The following is a 26,578-nucleotide window of genomic DNA, read 5'->3' on the forward strand; positions in this document are numbered from 1 at the left end:
AGGGATTGATGCCTAACGCTAACAATGAAAGGGCTGGCAGCCAATTAGAGCACTGATTGTGGTTGTGCATTCAATGAGAAGAGGAGGAAATTAAAAAACATGCCAATGAAAATCGTGCCTTTGGGTTTGAACCCAGCAACCATTTTCCTGGCAAGCCCCATAACACCTGCTGTCAAGACTAGCAGGTTTGTGGCACATGGTGAGGGGGAAGGGCTGTGGACTAGCTATCTTCAGGAAAGCCTTTGTTTCACCTAGATGTATAGGTATACGTCTAGGTGAAACAAAGGCTTTCCTGATGATAGCCAGTCAACAGCCCTTCCCCCTCACCATGTGCCACAAACCTGCATGTCTTTGCACAGGGAATCCCATACTTGGGCTGGTTGCATTGTAATGCTAATCCACCTCTAGCTGTATAGACATTAATACAAAATGTATAAAACACAATACACTATCTCAGGGGTGCGCAAAGTTTTTCTGTGGCGCCCCCTTCCCCCTCCCCCCTCCTGTGTGCTGGCTCCGGAGCTTGCGTCCTCCTTCCCCAGTGACCTTGTGTCAAATGACGACGAGGGTCACCTCACGTGACATCACGTGACCCCGCCGCATCATTCGATGCACATTTCCATGACAATGCATCACGTCACATGACCCGCCACGTCATTTTACGCCGTGTTGTCATGGCGACGTGACCCAAGCCGGCTGAATCCCGGTTAGTTGAAGTTGCATAGACCTCGCACGGTCCCCCGGCATTTAATTTAAATGCCTTGGGGAAGAGTGCTGTGCCTCTGCAACCGCCCGCACCCCCCCCCCCCCAAGAAAAATCCCCCCAGTTTACGCACCACTGCACTATCTTAATAAACTCATATCTCTTGGGAAACCTTATATATGTGAGGGAAATTAGTTTTGGATACCTGGTCTCGAAAACTAGGAGTCTGGGGGACACTGTGCAGCCCCGGTGTAATTCCCCCCGCATACCCACAAACCATGCCTGCACGTCGGGGAGAATTACTGGACCTCCAGTAACTTCGTACTCCTGCACTCCTGCAAACATAGGGAATACATTTCCACCAAAATATCCCATCTAAAACTTACACTCCCAAAATCTCATGTCTCTCAGACACCGGGAACCCCAAAAGCCCACAAACAGGTCAGGTTTTTGCTATACTTTACATGGGACTTCCATTGTTAAACCCATCCTTATACACTAATTGCGGGTAACATAACAGTACTACCGGCAACTCCGGTCAGAAACACTTAATACACTTTTTTTAACCCTACGTGATCCCCAATATCCACCCTGCTTCCAAAGTCACCTTCCTGCAGCTATCTCCTGGGGGAAATCACAACCCTACTTGGCATTCCTATCCAAAACCCTGCAGGGAACCTTATATGGGAACATGGTTGTGATGGTAAGGGGGTAACCAGGTTCTCAATAAAGGTCAAGCCCATGAATGGTTGCCCCTGATCCATATATAAGGGTTCAAGAGAGGTAGCTCTTGGACCTAGTAAAAATGTATCTTTAAAATGCATGAATTGTAATAAAGATATTTTCTGTGTTTTTATCTTTCTGGGCATGTCAGCGAGCAGGGATTGCTGGGGCATGAGTTTCAAGGGGTGTTTTCTGGGGGAATTGTTGAAAGAATGTGCCTAGGTAGTCGGGTCCGGAATTGTTGGTTCCCCTAAAACTGTAACCCGGGAATCATGCCTGATTCCTGGATACATGTAGGCACATTGTCCCAGCAATATCACCCCTTGAAAACGTAACCGCGACTCACCGCTAGGGTTCCCTGCTTCAGCATAGCCCGTAAAGGTTAAAGAGGCTCATGGATGAAAAGTATCCCTGTAGCTGCGGGAATCCTGGGGTAACATAGGGGTACCCCATTTAGTGCCAGGTATCCAAGAACCAGTATTGGGTTAATGGGTATCCCAAACCATAGATAGGGTTGTAGGGGGACTCTCAGAGTCCCAGCTAAGTCCATAAGAAAGTGTGTGGGGAATACAGGCTGATAGAAATAAAAGTACACCTTTCTATTTTATTCCCCATACCCAGTGACTTAGGGATTTATTAAAGGATAGTTTATTAATACATTGTAACACACTGTAACGTACTGTTGTGTACTGTAATGTAATGGGCTTTCGGAACCGGTGTCCCATAGACTGCCAGGGCTACCAAGTTGGTGCCAGTAAGTCTAATGTACATCGGAGTTCAGAGCAGTCAGAGGATGCCAGAGGTGTGAAAGGCAAACAGGCAGCAGGAAAAGGCTAAGTACCCAGGTCCGGGGATCAATGGCAGTCTCCATGGGCTGCCAGTTGTTCTGCCAGAATTGGAGGAGCCTGTCACCATGGGTGTCATTGAGGGAACCAGGGCTGGAGGTGCCAACATGCGCATGCCCTTTGGTTCATTCAGATTTCCAGCTAACCCGGCTTTTTCTACCGGCTTGTCTCTGATTGGTAGCTTGAGAAAGTTCCCACGCTCTGATTGGCTGTTGTATTTTGTGAATGGAGATCCAAATACTATAAGGATCAATGCACCAATCAGATTCGTGTCTTCAGTAAAAATGAGCGCGGGCGGGCTTTTCAAAAGGGCTCTTGTGCTAATAGCAGAGCACCGGTTTCAGAAAAGTGTGTCCGGAAAAAAGTCCAGCTTTTCGCGGCCAAGTTCTCAGAAATTAACGTAGCGATCGCGGATGGGAATTCAGGCCGATTTTAGGTCCAGATAGTTTGGAACTACAGTAAGACCGGTCAAGAAAAACCAAGTCCTCCGGAGACAGGGGAGTGGTGGCGTGTGGAACTTCACGCTAATTTGGGTACCTGGGTACCAGGAGATTCCGGGCTAAGTCCCAGTCAGGGGAAAACTCTTATTTAGAGTTCCCTGCACCTAGCAGAGTCTAGTTTTCGATCCCAGACCCCCAGTAAGTGTCTTTTTTCCTGTATTTTGTGTTCCACTGTGTGTATGCGAATACATTTACAATTTATGTCAACAACTTGTTTTGCTCAATGAATGATCCTGGTAAAAAGGTGTAAATTGCCTGGTCTCCTGTGACAATGGTTACAGAAAATGCATGGTTTTACCTTACTGGACCCACAAGCTAAGCCTCTCGGCCCATTACCCACGGTCTCTGGAAACAACCAGCCGGGTTTCACATTTATTAATGAAAGCCAGCTACCTCCAACCATCACAGTTATCCCCCTACCCTAACCGCTAAAACCCCTAACGTTATCCCCCTACTCTAACCACTAAACCCCTAAAGTTAACCCCCTACCCAAACACTTACCTTCCTGTAGAAGCGGCCGGCAGCGGAGGGACCAATGGCGGAGCAGATACTGCAGGGAGTCCCCCTGCGGTTAAACGTCGGCAGGGAGTTTGTTGCAGTGGGACGGCCACGACCTCATGTACCATTCCACCGGCCAGTCCATTCCTCCACACCACAATACATTTAATTTCAATCTGTCCCCTCCACTTTTTTTCTGGTCCCAGGAGCTTTGGGACCACAAGCAGCGTGATCCCAAGATTAATCATTCATTAATAGAAATCTTTCATGACAAATACGAAATAAACACCCGAACCCACATTGTAAAGTGTGATGTGTCTCCGAAATGTTGTATCATCTTTTCCATGGGCTCTGATTCTCAGCATCAATCTACATTAACAGCATATACACTTTTACTCACAAATGGCACCTATAAAATGTAATGCAATATATATATATATATATCTATATGTATTAAAATGGATGAATGAGAATTAATATGGAAACCATTGCATGAGAATAGAGTTCTAAGGTTTTGAATTTTTATGTAACAAAGGGAACTGAATCTCAAATGAGGTTTTAATTCATTACAGGTGGTGGGGGGTTTGGCTTAGTATAGTGTTTCAAGGCCTTGCAGGAAATCAGACTCTGCAGCAGGGGAACATGTCTTTGTCATAGACACAAGGCAGGAAGGGACAGAGTTTAATAACCCTTAATACCAGTTACCATTTAGCAACTTTCTCTTTGCTCCTGGTCTCTAGTCAAGAACACACACTCACTGCAAGTACCACCGAAGCCACGTGTGAGACACAAGGCATCCTTCGTTCCATGAATTAACAGCAGAAGCATATGTCTGTTATCAACTTTCATTTGTAAGTAACTTTGTAAGAATAAATTGACTGTCAATTGGAAAACCATCTTCTGAAGTTTTGAAATCTTTCTGAACAAGAAATAATAATAAGAATGATTATTATTTAACAGAATGTAAGGTGTCTTCCAGAACAGAAGGTGTCCTGTGGAGTAACGTGGCTTAGTAAATATGGCCCATAATATGATAGTTATATACTATAGTCCATAATACATGGAGTCTTCATCCTTGGAACCTGTCTCCGTCACTGAGAACGAGGTTATCTTCAGACTCTGAGGAGGGCGGCCACCACAATCATGGCGTAGAACGTGAGCTCGTACAGGGCAGGAGCCTGAAAGACAAGCAGGGAAAGTCAATTCTATGCAGTGAAAGTTCCAGTATAGTATAGAAATGCTCACAATGATGTTGGTCACCAGTACATCCAATGAAGGGACCTGGCTGTCCATTAAAAGGTATCACAACCTGCAACAAATCTCCATTTTTCCATTTGTCCATTAGCAATTCAGGAACTAGAACTCTGCACAGACAATGTTTAACCCATTTAATGCTGGTAGGGATAATAACACAATACGATGTTAGACGGGCCTCCTCGTGTACAAGAGTAACCTGAATAGAAAATAGTGTAGTAGAGGTGCCATCTTGTAAAATAACTCTATGTGAGTGTGAGCACTTGTGTAACTTTAACTTGATGTCTCTGTTTTTGCTGAGACCCTAAAAAAACTGGACACTGACACCCTGATGGAGGTAAAGGACAAAACATTTATTAACCACAATACAAACATATACCAATATTAACACCAAAATCTGGACCCAACTAATAATACCCAAACCCAGGGCCGGCACAAGGATTTCATGCACCCTAGACAAAACTTTAAATTTGCGCCCCCAAAATAAAATAAACAGTGGCGTAGCTATCAGAGCTGCAGGGGGTGCGACCGCAGCCCAGTGCGACACAAAATAAAAATAATAGGGTGCCAAAATACTGGACAAAAAAAAGAAAAATAACTAAAAAAAAAGATAAATAAATACAAAATAATAAGAGGAAAAAATTATTATTATTATTATTATTATTAAAGTGCCCCTAGGACCTTGGCGCCCTAGGTGACTGCCTAGGTTCGCGTAATGGACAGGCCGGCACTGTGGCCAAACCCTAAAATTGTCTCATGCAAAGAGGCTATAAATATGTAATGTCCATCAAAAGTTAAGCAGCATCAGGAACTGCCTCAAGGCCAATTTCCCCTACTACTTACCAACCGCCTCCAACAGGGGACCAAGTAACCCATATCTAATCCCTTACCTTAGACAGGGACTCCAGGCATACTGTGACAAGCCATAGCTTATATAAAATAACAAGATGACAAGCGTACAAACATGGCATCCCAAACCAGCCTTATAATGATTGTCTGTTGAACACAGGAAAGCGAAGGCGAGGGTGGGAAGATAATCACACTGCCAGATCCCTCCTGGCTGAGAGAAGGGAGTATCCCAGAGTTCCTGCTGTACCCCCACGCCTGATTTTTTCAACTAAATTCAGCCAAACACTCCCAACTCAGAGACTAGGTAACAGGTATTCTGCATGAGAACCTGAATTTACAGGTATGTGAAGAATATTACACACCTGGGTGTGGTGGTGGGAGATATTAAGGGCCAGATACATGAATGACCGTTGAAGTTGAGTTAATATCGCACCCGGGAAAAAGAAATTACAAGCGTTATTACCGCAATGTTACGTACTTACATAGTTACAAAGTAGATGAGGTTGAAAAAATTCAACCCATGCTAAGATTTACATGACAGATACTTTATCCTATATCCGTACTTACAGTATATTGATCCAGAGGAAGGCAAACAAAAAAACACAGTGACATATCATCCAATGATATCTCCCGAGGTGGAAAAATGAATTCCTTCCTGAACCCAGTAACAGCCTATTTTCTTCCGGTTTTAAACTGATTGGCCGGCTTCACAATCAGAACAGAATCCGAACAGCAATCAGATTTCTCCCTGTATCCACATTCTTCCCATGTTTACTTATTTGGTATATTCCTGTATACCTTCCCTTTCTAAAAAGATGTCCAACCTTTTTATTGAAGATATTTATTGTATCTGACATCACAGTCTCCATGGGTAATGATCCCCACATTTTAACTGCCCTTACTGTAAAGAACCCTTTCTTTTGCAGCTGGTGAAATCTAATTTTTTCCAACCTTAAGGGATGGCCCCGAGTCCTTTGTACTGCCCGTGGGATGAATAGTTCTTTTGAAAGCTCTTGTATTGACACATAATATATTTGTATATAGTTATCATATCCCCTCTTAGATGCCCCTGTTCTAATGTAAATAAATCTAAATAAGCTACTGTAGCCTCTCCTCATAAATCAGATTTTCTATGCAATTAAGTTAATCACAGGGTATCAGTTTTGGTGTATGATTAGAATTGTTACGGTTCCATGCTGCCTCTGTAATCCAGATTACTGTGTCTGGATTCTGTTGTCACGAGTATCCAGTTATCTCCGCTCGACTGAGCAAGCACCTGTATCTTACTTCCTGGTGCTCACCAAATGTATCTCTAGTGAATGTAATCCCAACACATTGAGCTGTGGCAGCTCTCCAAGCTGCAGCTGCTCCTGCCCTGGGGGCGAGGAAACCTTTTGACGACTGTAGGATGTTTTTCTTCTGTTGCCCTGTATTACTGTACATGGCCACTTCTATAGTTCCATGCTGAATTATTGTATTTATTGTATCAATACAGTTGTCTCTTTTCTATCAGTAATTGTCACTCATCAACATTCTGGATGAGTGAAATATATTGTACATAGAATTTACCCAGGATCAGTATCACTTCATATCTCCCCCCCCCTCCCCCAGTCTCCTCCCCCCCCCCTCCCCTCCATCGCCACACCCCGTACGGGTGCAATTCTTTACTGACCTGTAACTTCAGGTTGTCCATGCAGAGATGTCTGGCCTACCCCTCACATTGACTCTGCATCTACCTCTCTCATCCTATGTTACTATCCCAGCACTTTGTAACCAGCAAACTGCAGCACTATGAGAGCATGTTTTTGGGGTTTGAAATCATCTCTCTCCTGAGGTGTTTTCTTGGTGGTTTGTATGAATGTTTTACCCCTAGTGCAGCTACCTGTACTTACCCAGGGTTCAGCGAGTATTTCGTGCTCTGTGTGTTGAACAGGTATTCTGCCCAGGTACTGTACCTGCCCTGACTAATTACCGTCTACCTCAAACAGGACGGGAAGGGAGAAGGGTCAGAGGGACTAGATGTCCTCTGTTTGACCCCTCTTGGCTATCCTTCTAGTTGGACAGGGCTAAGCAATAATATATTTGCATTATAACATGAAAGAAAAATATACATTATCCTACTTACAAAGAGTCGGAATCCGCTGTGTTTACCATGTCCACCTAAAGCCGAAGTTGCCCCGGATGCCACTGATGCCCCGGGCACCACTGATGCCCCGGATGCCGCTGATGACCCTGACCCCGCTGCTGATCCTGACCCCGCTGCTGATCCTGACCCCGCTGATGATCCTGACCCCGCTGATGATCCTGACCCCGCTGATGATCCTGACCCCGCTGATGATCCAGATGCCGCTGATGCCACGGACTTTACTGATGCCACGGACGCCACTGATGTCGCTGTTGTATTGGATGCCGCTGTTGCGTTGGACGCTGCTGTTGCCCCGGACGCTGCTGTGGTCCCGGACGTCATTGTTGCACCGGACGCCGCTGTTGCGTTGGTGCTGGCAGGTACTTTGATGTATGTGAGTTTTGGACCAAGAACATTATTCCAGTAGATCGTTTTTACTTGCACAACCGTGGCCCTGATAACAGACAGATTAATGAGACATGTTTTGCTCGGGTCACAAGCTGCACATTCTCAGACAGTGAAATGTTTGGACAGCAGGTTTTTAGAGTTAGTATAAGTAGGAATATCTTCTCGATTAGTGATTCTCTCAGGTGTCAGAAGGGGGCACTGGCCAGGGATTTACCTGAACTGAATATCTGGGATGTTGGTGCTTGGTGCTACCCACGTCACCTGCACACTTGCTTTGTTGTTGTCAGACGTATGACTCACTGCGCTCTGTGGGAAAAGAAGAGACATTTAGGCCGTGGATATGGTAGGCACGCGTGAAGGAACGCATGGTATCACGTGCGCCTGTTGCTTGAGCGATGCGTCGACTGTAAAATGTCTATGACACGTGTAATGGGAGGCATGTCAGAGGCGTGGCCGTGACGTCAAGGACCTGGTTTGCCCTCTTTAGCTGAACCGCTCACTTGACCTGGCCGTCACGTGGCAAAATAATTTTCATCTTGCGCACAGTCACGTGCTCTATGGCCTAAGTTTGATGGCACTAATACAATGTATCCGTACTGATGATCCGGTGCGATCTTAGGTTCATCCTTTGTCTCTATGCGTCCTAAGGACTTACAGGAAAATTAGATGGATTGAAACAAAGGTGTTTGGTCATCCTTTAGATTTCACACACGAACATTTCAGCTCGTTCTTGTCTTCCACAGGTGCCTCAAAAGTCTACTGGTGGAACCCCAAACCCAGGAACTTGGAGTGATGGCGGCATCCACGCCTCTTCAATCTGCTTGTAATATAAAGCTGCCCAATGTCTACTTTCCCTCGAATGGAAGAAGAATACGGGCATTCCAATGGTTTTTGGTGAAGAACAAGGTGTTTATTCCAGCAGGATCAACGTTTAGGTCACTCTGGAACCCGTGTCAAGACCGATACATTGATCTTGCTTGAATAAACCATTTTCTCTTCCCCAAAGACCATTGGGGCACTGTAACAGGGGAGTGATCCCTGTTCAGGTAATGTGCCTCTAATCCAGCAGTGTGGTGGTTAACTGCTGGTAGTCAATTAACAAACACCACCTGCCTGATTAGATGGCTTAGAAAAGCCTGTCTCTGGAGACAGGAAGAGAGACTCCTTAGCTCACACCTGAGCTGAACTTGGAGACACTTGTCTTGAGCCCTGCCAGAAGAAACAGTAGAGCTGCTTTCAAGACACAGGGGAAACATCTAAACCTGAATGCTGACAAACCCTGAAGAAAAGGTAGCAACCAGGGACAGAGAAGATTTTCCCTCCAAACCACAAGGAACAGATAAGACGTTTATTTACAAGACTTTTTATATCTGTTCATTTCATGCTACATGTTTGAGGCTGGGAGACATGCTTATCTAAGGGAGTTGTGAACTGCATAGTATTTCACTAGAAATACTCCCAAGTGAATAGAAGCTTTGTTTACCCCTTGTTTGGATGGTTTCCTGATGTTAAGGAAAAGGCGCAATAAAAGGCTCATTTAATTTCACTATAATCAGTCTCCCTTGCATACCTCTGTGAGCGTCCGCCTACATATGGTGTCCGAAGTGGGACGAGAGGTGGTCTTTGAAGTTAGAAGGGACCGGAGATTTGTTCTGTGAAATTTTTTTTATGCTTTTTGCCTACAAACAGTCTGAGCAACTTAAAAAAAAAAAAAAAAAACATTCATGCAGCAGAGATCAGAGTTAAAGTGATACACACTACTGCACTGAAACTTACAAAACCACAAATGTACTCTTTTCCCCAATCCCAAGAGGAGAGAGAGACTGCTGAAGCAGGTAAAACCTTATTTGCCTATCACAATAAAGTGTAATATGGTCATTGAAATAGGGGGTTTGCCTTCCAGCCATAGTCAGGGTTCAAGAAGTGAGTTAGCCCTTGAAAGGGATAGTCATTTGTTATTTTCAAATGTTTAGCTGAAGCAGTGAATACAGATGGTGACCCATGAGCGGTACTGATTCTGCAAGTAAAGGCTGCCACACCGCATAGGACTACCAGTTGTGAATGGAGTATATGCAGAAAAATGTGAAAATTGATGCAAGACTATGCTGAAGCAGGGGAATTTTCAGTAAACAAGTGCTGAGGGTAAAATTGCCTACTAGAAAAAAAGGAATTGCTGAACTGTATAAAAGGTATCCCAAGGTGTGAAGAGTGAATGTCATAATACCCAAAGTTGAGACTGAACTCAAACAGAAAATCCCATTATTTGGCTGAAGCAGAGAGATTTGACCTAGCAAGTAAATGGTGTAAAGCAAACAGAAGTTTTTACCTAGCAACTACACATTCAGCATACCTAATGAGAGATTGCACCTAGCAAGTAAATGGTGTAAAGCAAATAGACGTTTTTACCTAGCAACTGCACATCTTGTATACCTGATGAGAGAAAATGCATGCACAGTACTGCTGATATTGTAAAACTTACCCAAGAAAGAAAAAGTCTACAGAGATGCCTGTGAGAGCTACGACTTCTACAAGCAAAATATGCCCACCTGTAGGACTACCACAATTGGGGGTTCTAGCAAATACAGTGGCAACAGCTGCAATAGCGCCTCCTGAGGTCAGGAAGAAAATTACACCTGATAGCCTAAAAATGGAGGACAAGATGCAGCGTTCCTGTAATGAACCCTACCCCACGGAAGAGTGGCCCTTCCAGTCCAATAAAGAGGAAGACATCTCTTACGGGGAACCCGAACTGAGTCACACCCACAAAACACCCCAAGAATGGTGGGGGTGCCTGAACTCGGCACGAACCGAAAAGACCGCTCCCTTTGATGACGAATATGATCAGCAGGAGAAAGAGCGGGAGCAGTGGATCACTGAATATTTCCGTCAGCTATTACAGTTGCAAGAAAAGCTGGGTGGATCCAGTGACGCTGCTAAAATTTCAAATGAAGATGGAGACCCCAGTATCCCTGAAGGGACGGTGTCATCCAAATCAAAAAGGCGGAAAAAGAAAAGCGGTTCTTCACTTACCGTGGAAGGAACAGACACGTCTGCAGATCCTGGGGAGGAAAAGGGGGGCCGAGTTGCCCTGCAGCCTAGAGAAAATTGAGAATTCGTCTCGCAGTTAACCGAATATCCAGAGGGCTCAAGGCAGAAGTCGTGTACCCCAAAGAAGTGTCAGACCGGTGCCAACATTGAGGAACCCTCAACCAACCGTCCCAGGAAAGCGGAGCCGGAACCAGTGAGTGTCGATCCCTTCACCAGCCCTGAGGATGCCCTGAAAAATGTCAGGCTGGCTGTGATATACTCCGTGAATAATTGAAACAAAAAAAAGATGGTTACGCGGAGCTACTGAAAAATAACGTGAAGCTACAGGAACACGTGCTCGCAATGTACTCTGCAGCCAGGACAGAATTGGACGATCTCAAGACTGAGCTAGATACTGCAAATGTAACTATTTCCGCCATGGATGAAAAGCAGAGCCAATCTGATAAAATGATGACTAAGCTGAAGCAGAAGTATGAGGAGGCACTAAAGCAGATGACAGTCTTTTAGCAAGAGGTTCACACTCTTCGCGTAGATCTGAATGCCTCACAACAGGAGGTCAACAATGTCCGGACAGAGGTGGACGTATCTCAGAAAGAGTTTCACAAACTCCGCAGAGCACTGGATGCCTCACATCATGAGACCAACAGCTGCCGCACAGATCTGGAAGTTTCCAGAAAGGAACTACACAGTCTCACTGAGGAGCTGGACAAATCTAAAGAAACTATTGTCAATCTTGATACAGATCTCAAAGTCTCTCAGAAGGAGCTTCAGACCCTCAACCTAGAGAAGGAAGTCTCAAGCCAGGAGACTGTCATTCTCAAAGCCGATGTGCGTAAATGGAAGGAGGACTGCAAAGAGGCCCTGAATAGTACAGAGACTGAAAAAGGAGAAAATTTAAGATTAAAAAGAGAGAACTTAAAACTGAAAGAAGAAAAATTTCCGTTGACAGACGAAGTCAAGGAAAAGAATGAAAAGCTACACGAGCTTAAGGAAATAAATAGACTTTTGGAAGGTGAGAAGTTTGAAGCAGAGCACCGACTGCAGAACCAACTGCAAGGTCTGCGTACGCACCTTGAGAAGGCCGAGGAGAAGCAGCGAACTCTGCAGGAAGAAAATCTGCAGGCTGTTAAAGAAGTTCAAGTGCTGCAGGAACGTCTGATGACCCAGTATGTCTCCACAAAGCAGCATGAGAAACTGAAGGCTACCCTAAGCGTCACCAAAGCATCTCTAGAGGCCAAGCTTAGAACCCAGGTGACCCGGCACAAAAGGGAGCACAAGAAGGTCCAGAAACTAAAACAAGTAACTGTGGCCCGAGCAAAGAAATTCATAGTGCTTCACAATGCAATAAAAAAGTGGAAGCAAGCTCAGAGAAAGCAAAGCGTGCAGATAAATTCCCTGAGAAGAGACTTGCAAGACGCACTCAAAAAACAGGGATCTCTCGCGGATGAGATTACAATCCTACAAGGACAAGTATTGACCCTGACTAAGCGTCAGTATTCCACAGCCTCAAAAACCCATAAAGACAAGGGTACAGTGAGAGCTGGGAATACCGCTCATCTGAAAGACAAGGTTGCAAAATTTGAACCACCTAAACAAGCACTAGCAAAACCATCATCCACCCAACAGGCAACAAAAGAAGGTACACGTGCTGAATCAAAACCAGAAGAATCCTTAGCTGATGAAGCTGAAAAGATGGGACATTCTCTGGAGGTGGGTGTGGAATTGCAACTTAACCCCAAAGAGGCTGAACTAGCAACCCCATTGAGTGGGAAAAGGGCAGAGAGACAGCTTCAAGAGCGGAAAACTCAAAGGGCTGTTTTGAAATGCTCTGCAACTACTGCCATACAGTATGCCTACAATAAGACGAGCACCCGACGCTAGGGAAATCTCATGACCACGCACGTAGCAAAAAGACTATACTTAGAAAAAGTCCTCCTCGAGCGACTGAGGAGTGCGGATCTCAAGCACCTTCAGGAGGAGACACGAATAAACTGGAGAAAGGTCTCCAATCCCAGCAGGACTGAGGGTTTTCTTCCTCCATCCACTCTCATTCAAGTCACAGAGATATCTAGAATGAGAGTGGAAGGATGGGCTTCGGCCGTGGCAAGCCCGAGCTTCCCACAAATAGGGGAGGTATGTAATAGTGGAGTTATCCCTGTTCAGGTAATGTGCCTCTAATCCAGCAGTGTGGTGGTTAACTTCTGGTAGCAAATTAACAAACACCACCTGACTGATTATATGGCTTAGAAAAGCCTGTCTGTTGAGACAGGAAGAGAGACTCCTTAGCTCACACCTGAGCTGAACTTGGAGACACTTGTCTTGAGCCCTGCCAGAAGAAACAGCAAAGCTGCTTTCAAGACACAGGGGAAATTTCTAAACCTGAATGCTGACAAACCCTGAAGAAAAGGTAGCAACCAGGGACAGAGAAGATTTCCCCTCCAAACCACAAGGAACAGATAAGACTTTTATTTACAAGACTTTTTATATCTGTTCATTTCATGCTATATGTTTGGGGCTGGGAGACATGCTTATCTAAGGGAGTTGTGAACTGCATAGTTTTTCACTAGAAATACTCCCAAGTGAATAGAAGCTTTGTTTACGCCTTGTTTGGATGGTTTCCTGATGTTAAGGAAAAGGCGCAATAAAAGGCTTATTTAATTTCACTATAATCAGTCTGCCTTGCATACCTCTGTGAGCGTCCGCCTACAGGCACCTGGATTCTTCTTCCTTTACTACATATAGTACAAGTTCCCTTCCTGGCTACGTGATCCTCTATGCAGCCGTGGCAGGAATACTATACCGTGAGTGCTCCTAAACCCTGAATACGTTATCCCCAATACATTTCTCTGTTGCATAAACCTGTCCTGAGCCCTCCAGAAATGTAATAACAAAATGGCGGAGACTCACCGCCGGAGTGCTACACGTCAAGGCCTGTGCGTCTGAGCCGCTGATCTGGAAGGAGCCCAGTGGGGTGTTACTGCTGCCAGCACGAGCCTGGATCAGGAAACCTTTAAAATGGGCAACTCCTTGATTACTACTGAGAGTCACTGCAGCGTGGGAGAGAGAGAGAGAAGCTGTACACCAGTATATACCCAGACCTTACACAGTGTGTCCCATAAACTGGACAGTTATCCTATATTATAGGCTAAAGCAGTAAAATTCAGGGCATTATTGAAAAACCTGCTTTCTGATTGGTTAAAATTCCGGGCATTATCCAATCAGTAATGCCCGGAATTTAAGCAACTTGTAATGTGTAGTTTTCAAAGTGTTTATTTCCAGCCAATCAGTTTTCAGAACAGCTGAGACAGGGCAGGGGATTCGTCTGTATGAAGTAACAGCTCTGAGACAGGGTAGGGGATTGGTCAGGACGTATCAGCCACGGGTTGACTCCTCCCCCTCCCAAGCTGACATATTTTCTGAGCAGATTCAGTTGAATTGGGGGAGGGGAAGTCTGCAATGTTTAGTAAGTGGCTGGTGTGTGTGTGTGTGTGTGTGTGTGTGTGTGTGTGTGTGTGTGTGTGTGTGTGTGTGTGTGTGTGTGTGTGTGTGTGTGTGTGTGTGTGTGTGTGTGTGTGTGTGTGTGTGTGTGTGTGTGTGTGGTGTGTGTGTGTGTGTAGAGCTGCAGTGTTGTGTGTGTGTAGAGCTGCTGTGTGATACACCCACTCTACCCCGCAGCACACCCGCGCACACCAACAACACCTGCAGCACACCTTCTCCCCGCGCAGCACCCCCCCGCATCACACACGCACCCCCCGCATCACACACACACACCCCACATCACACCCACACCCCCCCGCATCGCACACGCACCCCCCCGAGCACACCAACAACACCAAAAGCACCCTGGCACACATTCCCCCCCCCCCCCCGCAGCATCGGGCCCCCCCCGGAGCACACCCACACTACCCCGCAGCACACCCGCACCCCCCTGCAGCACCCCCACAGCACACCTGCACCCCCCGCACACACCAACAACACCCGCAGCACTCCCTCCCCCCACACCCCTGCAGCACACCCGCACCCCCCGCGCACACCAACAACACCTGCAGCACCCCGGCACACCTTCCCTGGCTCCCTCCCCCTGCAGCATTGCCCCCCCCCGCAGCACCCCCGCACCTCAAAGCAGCAACTCCCCCCCCCCCACGCACACCAACAGCACCTGCAGCACCCCGGCACACCTTCCCTGACTCCCTCCCCCTGCAGCACACCCAAACCCCCTGCAGCATCAGGCCCCCCCATCCCAGCAGCACACCCGCCCCCCCCCCCCCCCCTGCACACAAAAAACACCCACAGCACCCTGGCAAACCTTCCCCCCCCCCCGCAGCACACCCACACCCCCCGCAGCATCCGTCCCCCATGTAGCACCCCCCCCAACAGCACACCCACATCCCCCCCGCAGCACACCGGCACCCACCAGCAGCACACCGGCACCCACCCCCTGCAGCCACCGGCCTGACCTGAGTTCAGCCCCAAGGTAAGTCTGATTTTTATATGAATTGGGGGGTCTTTTATAAATGTATTAGGGACTTGGGGTATTTTATAAATTTATTGAGGGGTTAGGGTATTTTATACATGTATTGGTGGGGGTTGGGTTCTTTTATATATGTATTGTATGTACAGCCAACCGCCCCCCATAGCAACGGCCCCCCTTCACAGCCACCGGCCCTCCCTAACCAACCGGCACACCGCCCCCCCCTCCCGCAGCCTCCCCCCCACCCCAACCACCAGCCCTAACCTGAGACCATCCACAAGGTAAGTGTCAGTTTTATTTGTATTAGGGGTGTATTTTATATATGTATTGGGGGGTTGGGGAATATTTTAATATGTGTTGGGTGGTGGAGGTATATTTTGTATATGTTTTTGGTGGCATTTGGGGTATATTGTTATATGTATTGGGGGAGGGGTGGGGGTTTTTTCTATATGTATTTGGGGGTTATTTAAACGTTGCGCGCTAAAAAAAAAAAAATCCGTGCTAGGTGCGCTATGGGTTGGGGAGGAGGGCCCTGCTCCTTTCATTTGTCCTGGGCCCCATGATTTCTGTTAGCGGCTCTGCGGCCAGGGCCACTTTCGGACCTGGGAACTGGGGGGGACAGGACCTGTGAACGGGGGGGAATACCAGAGCGACCGTCGTGCAAACCGCAGCCCACCCCCGCAGCGGACAGCCGCCGATAACCAACCCACCAGCCCCACAGTGAGTGAGCTACCGACAACCAACCAGCCCCCCCATGACCCACTGCCAAAGAACCCACCACGGCAGTCAGCCACCGTCGATAAACACCCTACAGCGAGACACCCCCGCCGGTAAGGAACCTCCCCAAGTGAGCCACCGCTGCCGAGACATCCTCCCAACCGCACCCCCAGTGAGCGAGCGCCACGCAAACCTCCCGACACCGCCCCCCCACCCAACACTGAGAGGCCAAACAACCCTCCCGCCCTCCGGGGGAGAGAGTGAAGGCTGCTCCATGGGCCTCAGAGGGGACCGGAGATGTAAACTGGGGGGGGGGGGATCAGAGCTGTAAACAGGGGGCGCGGAGCTGTGAACGGTGGGGGACGGGACCGGAGCTATGAACAGGGGGGAGGGGGGGCTGCATTCATGTGTAGGGGGGGGGCGGAATGCTGTGAACGGGGGGAGAGAGAAAGAGGGGAATGGGGAGAGAGAGCGAGAGAGAGAGGGGGGAGCGTAGAGAGGGGGGGAGCAGGAAAATTTAAACGCGGGCAACGCTGGGTATATCAACTAGTAACAAATAGAAATAACAGGTCATGGGAATAAGTGCTTCAGACATAAACGTAACATTTAGGAAGAGGAGTCCCTGCTCCGAGGAGCTGCTCGGGAATTCTAAGAAACTAAACAATACTAAGATGTATAAACGTATAACTTCATTTTTCAGATTCTTAATGCGAAACCCCTGGCTAGAAATACACCAACTGCACCCAGAATCATTTCATTGTCTGTGAGGAACAGAGAGAGAAAAAAACGAAGCACTGGTTCCACGGAAGTAAAAGTTAACACAGAGGTGCGTTCCCACAATAAAAGTTTAATGGATCAAAAGTACAAAAACAGAACACCTACGCGTTTCGGGCTTGTGGCCCTTTATCACCTTGATAACGGAGGCACGGTACACCCCAGGAGAAGTGATATACCAGGCTCTACAATTGCGTGAGTTACACTCTTAAATGAGCCCTTTTTACTCTCCTTTTCCATAAGTGGCTGCAAGGATTTTGTCTGTTACCCCATGTTATTACCATGATGTTGTACTAATGCTGGACACCGGCAGGTGTATACTGTCCTTACCTCATTGCATGTGGGACTTTATTTTCCAGTTACACATCCAACAGGTATATGGGTGTAATCTAATATCCTAGCCTAATATTTTGCCTTCTTTGGAGTTGTAATCCGCTGTACATTCAAAGTTACCATTATTTCTAGCTGTGATTTTTGTTTAGAGCACCATGCAACTTTTTCTTTCCATACATTGTCTGTGAGGTCCTGAAGTGTTCAATCCTCTAACGCTGCATGTGTGGGACATTGTACTCTCGCCCCAAACACTGAGATCCTCTAATGCTGCGTGTGTGGGACATTGTACTCTCGCCCCAAACACAGAGAGCCTCTAATGCTGCGTGTGTGCGGGACATTGTACTCTCACCCCAAACACCGAGATCCTCTAATGCTGCGTGTGTGGGACATTGTACTCTCGCCCCAAACACAGATATCCTCTAATGCTGCGTGTGTGTGGGACATTGTACTCCCGTCCCAAACACTGAGATACTCTAATGCTGCGTGTGTGGGACATTGTACTCTCGCCCCAAACACAGAGATCCTCTAATGCTGCGTGTGTGTGGGACATTGTACTCCCGTCCCAAACACCAAGAGCCTCTAATGCTGCGTGTGTGGGACATTGTACTCTCGCCCCAAACACTGAGAGCCTCTAATGCTGCGTGTGTGGGACATTGTACTCTCACCCCAAACACGAGAGCCTCTAATGCTGCGTGTGGGACATTGTACTCCCGCCCCGAACACCGAGATCCTCTAATGCTGCGTGTGTGTGGGACATTGTACTTTCGTCCCAAACACCGAGATCCTCTAATGCTGCGTGTGTGTGGGACATTGTACTCTCGCCCCAAAACACCGAGATCCTCTAATGCTGCGTGTGTGTGTGTGGGACATTGTACTCTCACCCCAAACACCGAAATCCTCTAATGCTGCGTGTGTGGGACATTGTACTCTCATCCCAAACACCGAGAGCCTCCAATGCTGTGTGTGTGGGACATTGTACTCTCGCCCCAAACACCGAGAGCCTCCAATGCTGTGTGTGTGGGACATTGTACTCTCGCCCCAAGCACTGAGATCCTCTAATGCTGCGTGTGTGTGCGGGACATTGTACTCTCGCCCCAAACACTGAGAGCCTCTAATGCTGCGTGCGTGGGACATTGTACTCTCGCCCCAAGCACTGAGATCCTCTAATGCTGCGTGTGTGTGGGACATTGTACTATCGCCCCAAACACCGAGAGCCTCTAATGCTGCGTGTGTGTGGGACATTGTACTATCGCCCCAAACACTGAGAGCCTCTAATGCTGCGTGTGTGTGGGACATTGCACTCTCGTCCCAAACACAGAGAGCCTCTAATGCTGTGTGTGTGGGACATTGTACTCTCGTCCCAAACACAGATATCCTCTAATGCTGCGTGTGTGTGGGACATTGTACTCCCGTCCCAAACACTGAGATACTCTAATGCTGCGTGTGTGGGACATTGTACTCTCGCCCCAAACACAGAGATCCTCTAATGCTGCGTGTGTGTGGGACATTGTACTCCCGTCCCAAACACCGAGAGCCTCTAATGCTGCGTGTGTGGGACATTGTACTCTCGCCCCAAACACTGAGAGCCTCTAATGCTGCGTGTGTGGGACATTGTACTCTCACCCCAAACACGAGAGCCTCTAATGCTGCGTGTGGGACATTGTACTCCCGCCCCGAACACCGAGATCCTCTAATGCTGCGTGTGTGTGGGACATTGTACTTTCGTCCCAAACACCGAGATCCTCTAATGCTGCGTGTGTGTGGGACATTGTACTCTCGCCCCAAACACCGAGATCCTCTAATGCTGCGTGTGTGTGTGTGGGACATTGTACTCTCACCCCAAACACCGAGAGCCTCTAATGCTGTGTGTGTGGGACATTGTACTCTCGTCCCAAACACAGATATCCTCTAATGCTGCGTGTGTGTGGGACATTGTACTCCCGTCCCAAACACTGAGATACTCTAATGCTGCGTGTGTGGGACATTGTACTCTCGCCCCAAACACAGAGATCCTCTAATGCTGCGTGTGTGTGGGACATTGTACTCCCGTCCCAAACACCGAGAGCCTCTAATGCTGCGTGTGTGGGACATTGTACTCTCGCCCCAAACACTGAGAGCCTCTAATGCTGTGTGTGTGGGACATTGTACTCTCACCCCAAACACGAGAGCCTCTAATGCTGCGTGTGGGACATTGTACTCCCGCCCCGAACACCGAGATCCTCTAATGCTGCGTGTGTGTGGGACATTGTACTTTCGTCCCAAACACCGAGATCCTCTAATGCTGCGTGTGTGTGGGACATTGTACTCTCGCCCCAAACACCGAGATCCTCTAATGCTGCGTGTGTGTGTGTGGGACATTGTACTCTCGTCCCAAACACCGAGAGCCTCTAATGCTGTGTGTGTGGGACATTGTACTCTCGTCCCAAACACAGATATCCTCTAATGCTGCGTGTGTGTGGGACATTGTACTCCCGTCCCAAACACTGAGATACTCTAATGCTGCGTGTGTGGGACATTGTACTCTCACCCCAAACACAGAGATCCTCTAATGCTGCGTGTGTGTGGGACATTGTACTCCCGTCCCAAACACCGAGAGCCTCTAATGCTGCGTGTGTGGGACATTGTACTCTCGCCCCAAACACTGAGAGCCTCTAATGCTGCGTGTGTGGGACATTGTACTCTCACCCCAAACACGAGAGCCTCTAATGCTGCGTGTGGGACATTGTACTCCCGCCCCGAACACCGAGATCCTCTAATGCTGCGTGTGTGTGGGACATTGTACTTTCGTCCCAAACACCGAGATCCTCTAATGCTGCGTGTGTGTGGGACATTGTACTCTCGCCCCAAACACCGAGATCCTCTAATGCTGCGTGTGTGTGTGTGGGACATTGTACTCTCACCCCAAACACCGAAATCCTCTAATGCTGCGTGTGTGGGACATTGTACTCTCATCCCAAACACCGAGAGCATCCAATGCTGTGTGTGTGGGACATTGTACTCTCGCCCCAAACACCGAGAGCCTCCAATGCTGTGTGTGTGGGACATTGTACTCTCGCCCCAAACACTGAGAGCCTCTAATGCTGCGTGCGTGGGACATTGTACTCTCGCCCCAAGCACTGAGATCCTCTAATGCTGCGTGTGTGTGCGGGACATTGTACTCTCGCCCCAAACACTGAGAGCCTCTAATGCTGCGTGCGTGGGACATTGTACTCTCGCCCCAAGCACTGAGATCCTCTAATGCTGCGTGTGTGTGGGACATTGTACTATCGCCCCAAACACCGAGAGCCTCTAATGCTGCGTGTGTGTGGGACATTGTACTATCGCCCCAAACACTGAGAGCCTCTAATGCTGCGTGTGTGTGGGACATTGTACTCTCGTCCCAAACACCGAGAGCCTCTAATGCTGTGTGTGTGGGACATTGTACTCTCGTCCCAAACACAGATATCCTCTAATGCTGCGTGTGTGTGGGACATTGTACTCCCGTCCCAAACACTGAGATACTCTAATGCTGCGTGTGTGGGACATTGTACTCTCGCCCCAAACACAGAGATCCTCTAATGCTGCGTGTGTGTGGGACATTGTACTCCCGTCCCAAACACCGAGAGCCTCTAATGCTGCGTGTGTGGGACATTGTACTCTCGCCCCAAACACTGAGAGCCTCTAATGCTGCGTGTGTGGGACATTGTACTCTCACCCCAAACACGAGAGCCTCTAATGCTGCGTGTGGGACATTGTACTCCCGCCCCGAACACCGAGATCCTCTAATGCTGCGTGTGTGTGGGACATTGTACTATCGCCCCAAACACTGAGAGCCTCTAATGCTGCGTGTGTGTGGGACATTGCACTCTCGTCCCAAACACAGAGAGCCTCTAATGCTGTGTGTGTGGGACATTGTACTCTCGTCCCAAACACAGATATCCTCTAATGCTGCGTGTGTGTGGGACATTGTACTCCCGTCCCAAACACTGAGATACTCTAATGCTGCGTGTGTGGGACATTGTACTCTCGCCCCAAACACAGAGATCCTCTAATGCTGCGTGTGTGTGGGACATTGTACTCCCGTCCCAAACACCGAGAGCCTCTAATGCTGCGTGTGTGGGACATTGTACTCTCGCCCCAAACACTGAGAGCCTCTAATGCTGCGTGTGTGGGACATTGTACTCTCACCCCAAACACGAGAGCCTCTAATGCTGCGTGTGGGACATTGTACTCCCGCCCCGAACACCGAGATCCTCTAATGCTGCGTGTGTGTGGGACATTGTACTTTCGTCCCAAACACCGAGATCCTCTAATGCTGCGTGTGTGTGGGACATTGTACTCTCGCCCCAAACACCGAGATCCTCTAATGCTGCGTGTGTGTGTGTGGGACATTGTACTCTCACCCCAAACACCGAGAGCCTCTAATGCTGTGTGTGTGGGACATTGTACTCTCGTCCCAAACACAGATATCCTCTAATGCTGCGTGTGTGTGGGACATTGTACTCCCGTCCCAAACACTGAGATACTCTAATGCTGCGTGTGTGGGACATTGTACTCTCGCCCCAAACACAGAGATCCTCTAATGCTGCGTGTGTGTGGGACATTGTACTCCCGTCCCAAACACCGAGAGCCTCTAATGCTGCGTGTGTGGGACATTGTACTCTCGCCCCAAACACTGAGAGCCTCTAATGCTGTGTGTGTGGGACATTGTACTCTCACCCCAAACACGAGAGCCTCTAATGCTGCGTGTGGGACATTGTACTCCCGCCCCGAACACCGAGATCCTCTAATGCTGCGTGTGTGTGGGACATTGTACTTTCGTCCCAAACACCGAGATCCTCTAATGCTGCGTGTGTGTGGGACATTGTACTCTCGCCCCAAACACCGAGATCCTCTAATGCTGCGTGTGTGTGTGTGGGACATTGTACTCTCGTCCCAAACACCGAGAGCCTCTAATGCTGTGTGTGTGGGACATTGTACTCTCGTCCCAAACACAGATATCCTCTAATGCTGCGTGTGTGTGGGACATTGTACTCCCGTCCCAAACACTGAGATACTCTAATGCTGCGTGTGTGGGACATTGTACTCTCGCCCCAAACACAGAGATCCTCTAATGCTGCGTGTGTGTGGGACATTGTACTCCCGTCCCAAACACCGAGAGCCTCTAATGCTGCGTGTGTGGGACATTGTACTCTCGCCCCAAACACTGAGAGCCTCTAATGCTGCGTGTGTGGGACATTGTACTCTCACCCCAAACACGAGAGCCTCTAATGCTGCGTGTGGGACATTGTACTCCCGCCCCGAACACCGAGATCCTCTAATGCTGCGTGTGTGTGGGACATTGTACTTTCGTCCCAAACACCGAGATCCTCTAATGCTGCGTGTGTGTGGGACATTGTACTCTCGCCCCAAACACCGAGATCCTCTAATGCTGCGTGTGTGTGTGTGGGACATTGTACTCTCACCCCAAACACCGAAATCCTCTAATGCTGCGTGTGTGGGACATTGTACTCTCATCCCAAACACCGAGAGCATCCAATGCTGTGTGTGTGGGACATTGTACTCTCGCCCCAAACACCGAGAGCCTCCAATGCTGTGTGTGTGGGACATTGTACTCTCGCCCCAAACACTGAGAGCCTCTAATGCTGCGTGCGTGGGACATTGTACTCTCGCCCCAAGCACTGAGATCCTCTAATGCTGCGTGTGTGTGCGGGACATTGTACTCTCGCCCCAAACACTGAGAGCCTCTAATGCTGCGTGCGTGGGACATTGTACTCTCGCCCCAAGCACTGAGATCCTCTAATGCTGCGTGTGTGTGGGACATTGTACTATCGCCCCAAACACCGAGAGCCTCTAATGCTGCGTGTGTGTGGGACATTGTACTATCGCCCCAAACACTGAGAGCCTCTAATGCTGCGTGTGTGTGGGACATTGTACTCTCGTCCCAAACACCGAGAGCCTCTAATGCTGTGTGTGTGGGACATTGTACTCTCGTCCCAAACACAGATATCCTCTAATGCTGCGTGTGTGTGGGACATTGTACTCCCGTCCCAAACACTGAGATACTCTAATGCTGCGTGTGTGGGACATTGTACTCTCGCCCCAAACACAGAGATCCTCTAATGCTGCGTGTGTGTGGGACATTGTACTCCCGTCCCAAACACCGAGAGCCTCTAATGCTGCGTGTGTGGGACATTGTACTCTCGCCCCAAACACTGAGAGCCTCTAATGCTGCGTGTGTGGGACATTGTACTCTCACCCCAAACACGAGAGCCTCTAATGCTGCGTGTGGGACATTGTACTCCCGCCCCGAACACCGAGATCCTCTAATGCTGCGTGTGTGTGGGACATTGTACTTTCGTCCCAAACACCGAGATCCTCTAATGCTGCGTGTGTGTGGGACATTGTACTCTCGCCCCAAACATCGAGATCCTCTAATGCTGCGTGTGTGTGTGTGGGACATTGTACTCTCACCCCAAACACCGAAATCCTCTAATGCTGCGTGTGTGGGACATTGTACTCTCATCCCAAACACCGAGAGCCTCCAATGCTGTGTGTGTGGGACATTGTACTCTCGCCCCAAACACCGAGAGCCTCCAATGCTGTGTGTGTGGGACATTGTACTCTCGCCCCAAACACCGAGAGCCTCAAATGCTGCGTGTGTGGGACATTGTACTCTCGCCCCAAACACCGAGATCCTCTAATGCTGCGTGTGTGGGACATTGTACTCCTGTCCCAAACACCGAGATCCTCTAATGCTGCGTGTGTGGGACATTGTACTCTTGTCCCAAACACCGAGATCCTCTAATGCTGTGTGTGTGGGACATTGTATTCTCGTCCCAAACACCGAGATCCTCTAATGCTGTGTGTGTGTGGGACATTGTACTCTCGTCCCAAACACCGAGATCCTCTAATGCTGCGTGTGTGGGACATTGTACTGTACTCTCGTCCCAAACACCGAGATCCTCTAATGCTGCGTGTGTGTGGGACATTGTACTCTCACCCCAAACACCGAGAGCCTCCAATGCTGTGTGTGTGGGACATTGTACTCTCGCCCCAAACACCGAGAGCCTCCAATGCTGTGTGTGTGGGACATTGTACTCTCGCCCCAAACACCGAGAGCCTCAAATGCTGCGTGTGTGGGACATTGTACTCTCGTCCCAAACACTGAGATCCTCTAATGCTGTGTGTGTGGGACATTGTACTCCTGTCCCAAACACCGAGATCCTCTAATGCTGCGTGTGCGGGACATTTCACTCTCGCCCCAAACACCGAGATCCTCTAATGCTGCGTGTGTGGGACATTGTACTCTCGCCCCAAACACCGAGATCCTCTAATGCTGCGTGTGTGGGACATTGTACTCCTGTCCCAAACACCGAGATCCTCTAATGCTGCGTGTGTGTGGGACATTGTACTCCTGTCCCAAACACCAAGATCCTCTAATGCTGCGTGTGTGGGACATTGTACTCTTGTCCCAAACACCGAGATCCTCTAATGCTGTGTGTGTGGGACATTGTACTCCCATCCCAAACACCGAGATCCTCTAATGCTGTGTGTGTGTGGGACATTGTACTCTCATCCCAAACACCGAGATCCTCTAATGCTGCGTGTGTGGGACATTGTACTCCCGTCCCAAACACCGAAATCCTCTAATGCTGCATGTGTGGGACATTGTACTCTCGTCCCAAACACCGAAATCCTCTAATGCTGCATGTGTGTGGGACATTGTACTCTCACCCCAAACACGAGAGCCTCTAATGCTGCATGTGTGTGGGACATTGTACTCTCGTCCCAAACACCGAGATCCTCTAATGCTGCGTGTGTGTGGGACATTGTACTCTCGCCCCAAACACCGACATCCTCTAATGCTGCGTGTGTGTGTGGGACATTGTACTCTCACCCCAAACACCGAGATCCTCTAATGCTGCGTGTGTGTGGGACATTGTACTCTCGTCCCAAACACCGAGATCCTCTAATGCTGCGTGTGTGTGGGACATTGTACTCTCGCCCCAAACACCGACATCCTCTAATGCTGCGTGTGTGTGGGACATTGTACTCTCACCCCAAACACCGAGATCCTCTAATGCTGCGTGTGTGTGACATTGTACTCCCGTCCCAAACACCGAAATCCTCTAATGCTGCATGTGTGGGACATTGTACTCTCGTCCCAAACACCGAAATCCTCTAATGCTGCATGTGTGTGGGACATTGTACTCTCACCCCAAACACGAGAGCCTCTAATGCTGCGTGTGTGTGGGACATTGTACTCACGCCCCAAACACCGAGATCCTCTAATGCTGCGTGTGTGTGTGGGACATTGTACTCTCGCCCCAAACACCGAGATCCTCTAATGCTGCGTGTGTGTGTGGGACATTGTACTCTCGCCCCAAACACCGAGATCCTCTAATGCTGCGTGTGTGTGGGACATTGTACTCCCGTCCCAAACACTGAGATCCTCTACTGCTGCATGTGGGACATTGTACTCTCGCCCCAAACACTGAGATCCTCTAATGTTGCGTGTGTGTGTGGGACATTGTACTTTCGCCCCAAACACCGAGAGCCTCTAATGCTGTGTGTGTGTGGGACATTGTTCTCTCGCCCCAAACACCAAGATCCTCTAATGCTGCGTGTGTGGGACATTGTACTCTCGCCCCAAACACTGAGATCCTCTAATGCTATGTGTGTGTGGGACATTGTACTCTCGTCCCAAACACCGAGATCCTCTAATGCTGCGTGTGTGTGGGACATTGTACTCTCGCACCAAACACCGAGATCCTCTAATGCTGCGTGTGTGTGTGGGACATTGTACTCCCGTCCCAAACACAGAGAGCCTCTAATGCTGCGTGTGTGGGACATTGTACTCCCGCCCCGAACACCGAGATCCTCTAATGCTGCGTGTGTGTGGGACATTGTACTTTCGTCCCAAACACCGAGATCCTCTAATGCTGCGTGTGTGTGGGACATTGTACTCTCGCCCCAAACACCGAGATCCTCTAATGCTGCGTGTGTGTGTGTGGGACATTGTACTCTCACCCCAAACACCGAAATCCTCTAATGCTGCGTGTGTGGGACATTGTACTCTCATCCCAAACACCGAGAGCCTCCAATGCTGTGTGTGTGGGACATTGTACTCTCGCCCCAAACACCGAGAGCCTCCAAAGCTGTGTGTGTGGGACATTGTACTCTCGCCCCAAACACCGAGAGCCTCAAATGCTGCGTGTGGGGGACATTGTACTCTCGCCCCAAACACCGAGATCCTCTAATGCTGCGTGTGTGGGACATTGTACTCCTGTCCCAAACACCGAGATCCTCTAATGCTGCGTGTGTGGGACATTGTACTCTTGTCCCAAA

At 48.8% G+C, this 26,578-nt stretch overlaps 1 protein-coding gene across 3 annotated transcripts in view; it reads right to left on the reverse strand.

Annotated features, from left to right (window-relative positions):
* Positions 1 to 3,808: 3,808 nt before the first annotated feature.
* The window catches only part of LOC142504017 (putative ferric-chelate reductase 1), a 69,575-nt gene continuing 46,805 nt past the window's right edge, over positions 3,809 to 26,578 (reverse strand). For all 3 annotated transcript variants that reach the window (XM_075617114.1, XM_075617116.1, XM_075617115.1), the window contains exons 3-6: positions 13,861 to 14,000; positions 8,120 to 8,211; positions 7,498 to 7,951; positions 3,809 to 4,447 (exon numbers count right to left, since the gene is read on the reverse strand). In XM_075617114.1, coding sequence (XP_075473229.1) covers positions 4,382 to 4,447; positions 7,498 to 7,951; positions 8,120 to 8,211; positions 13,861 to 14,000 — 752 coding nt within the window. In that variant the 3' untranslated portion in view covers positions 3,809 to 4,381. The remainder of the gene's footprint in view (positions 4,448 to 7,497; positions 7,952 to 8,119; positions 8,212 to 13,860; positions 14,001 to 26,578) is intronic.

The sequence above is a fragment of the Ascaphus truei genome, chromosome 10 (assembly GCF_040206685.1).
Source record: "Ascaphus truei isolate aAscTru1 chromosome 10, aAscTru1.hap1, whole genome shotgun sequence".
NCBI classification, from domain to species: Eukaryota; Metazoa; Chordata; class Amphibia; order Anura; family Ascaphidae; genus Ascaphus; species Ascaphus truei.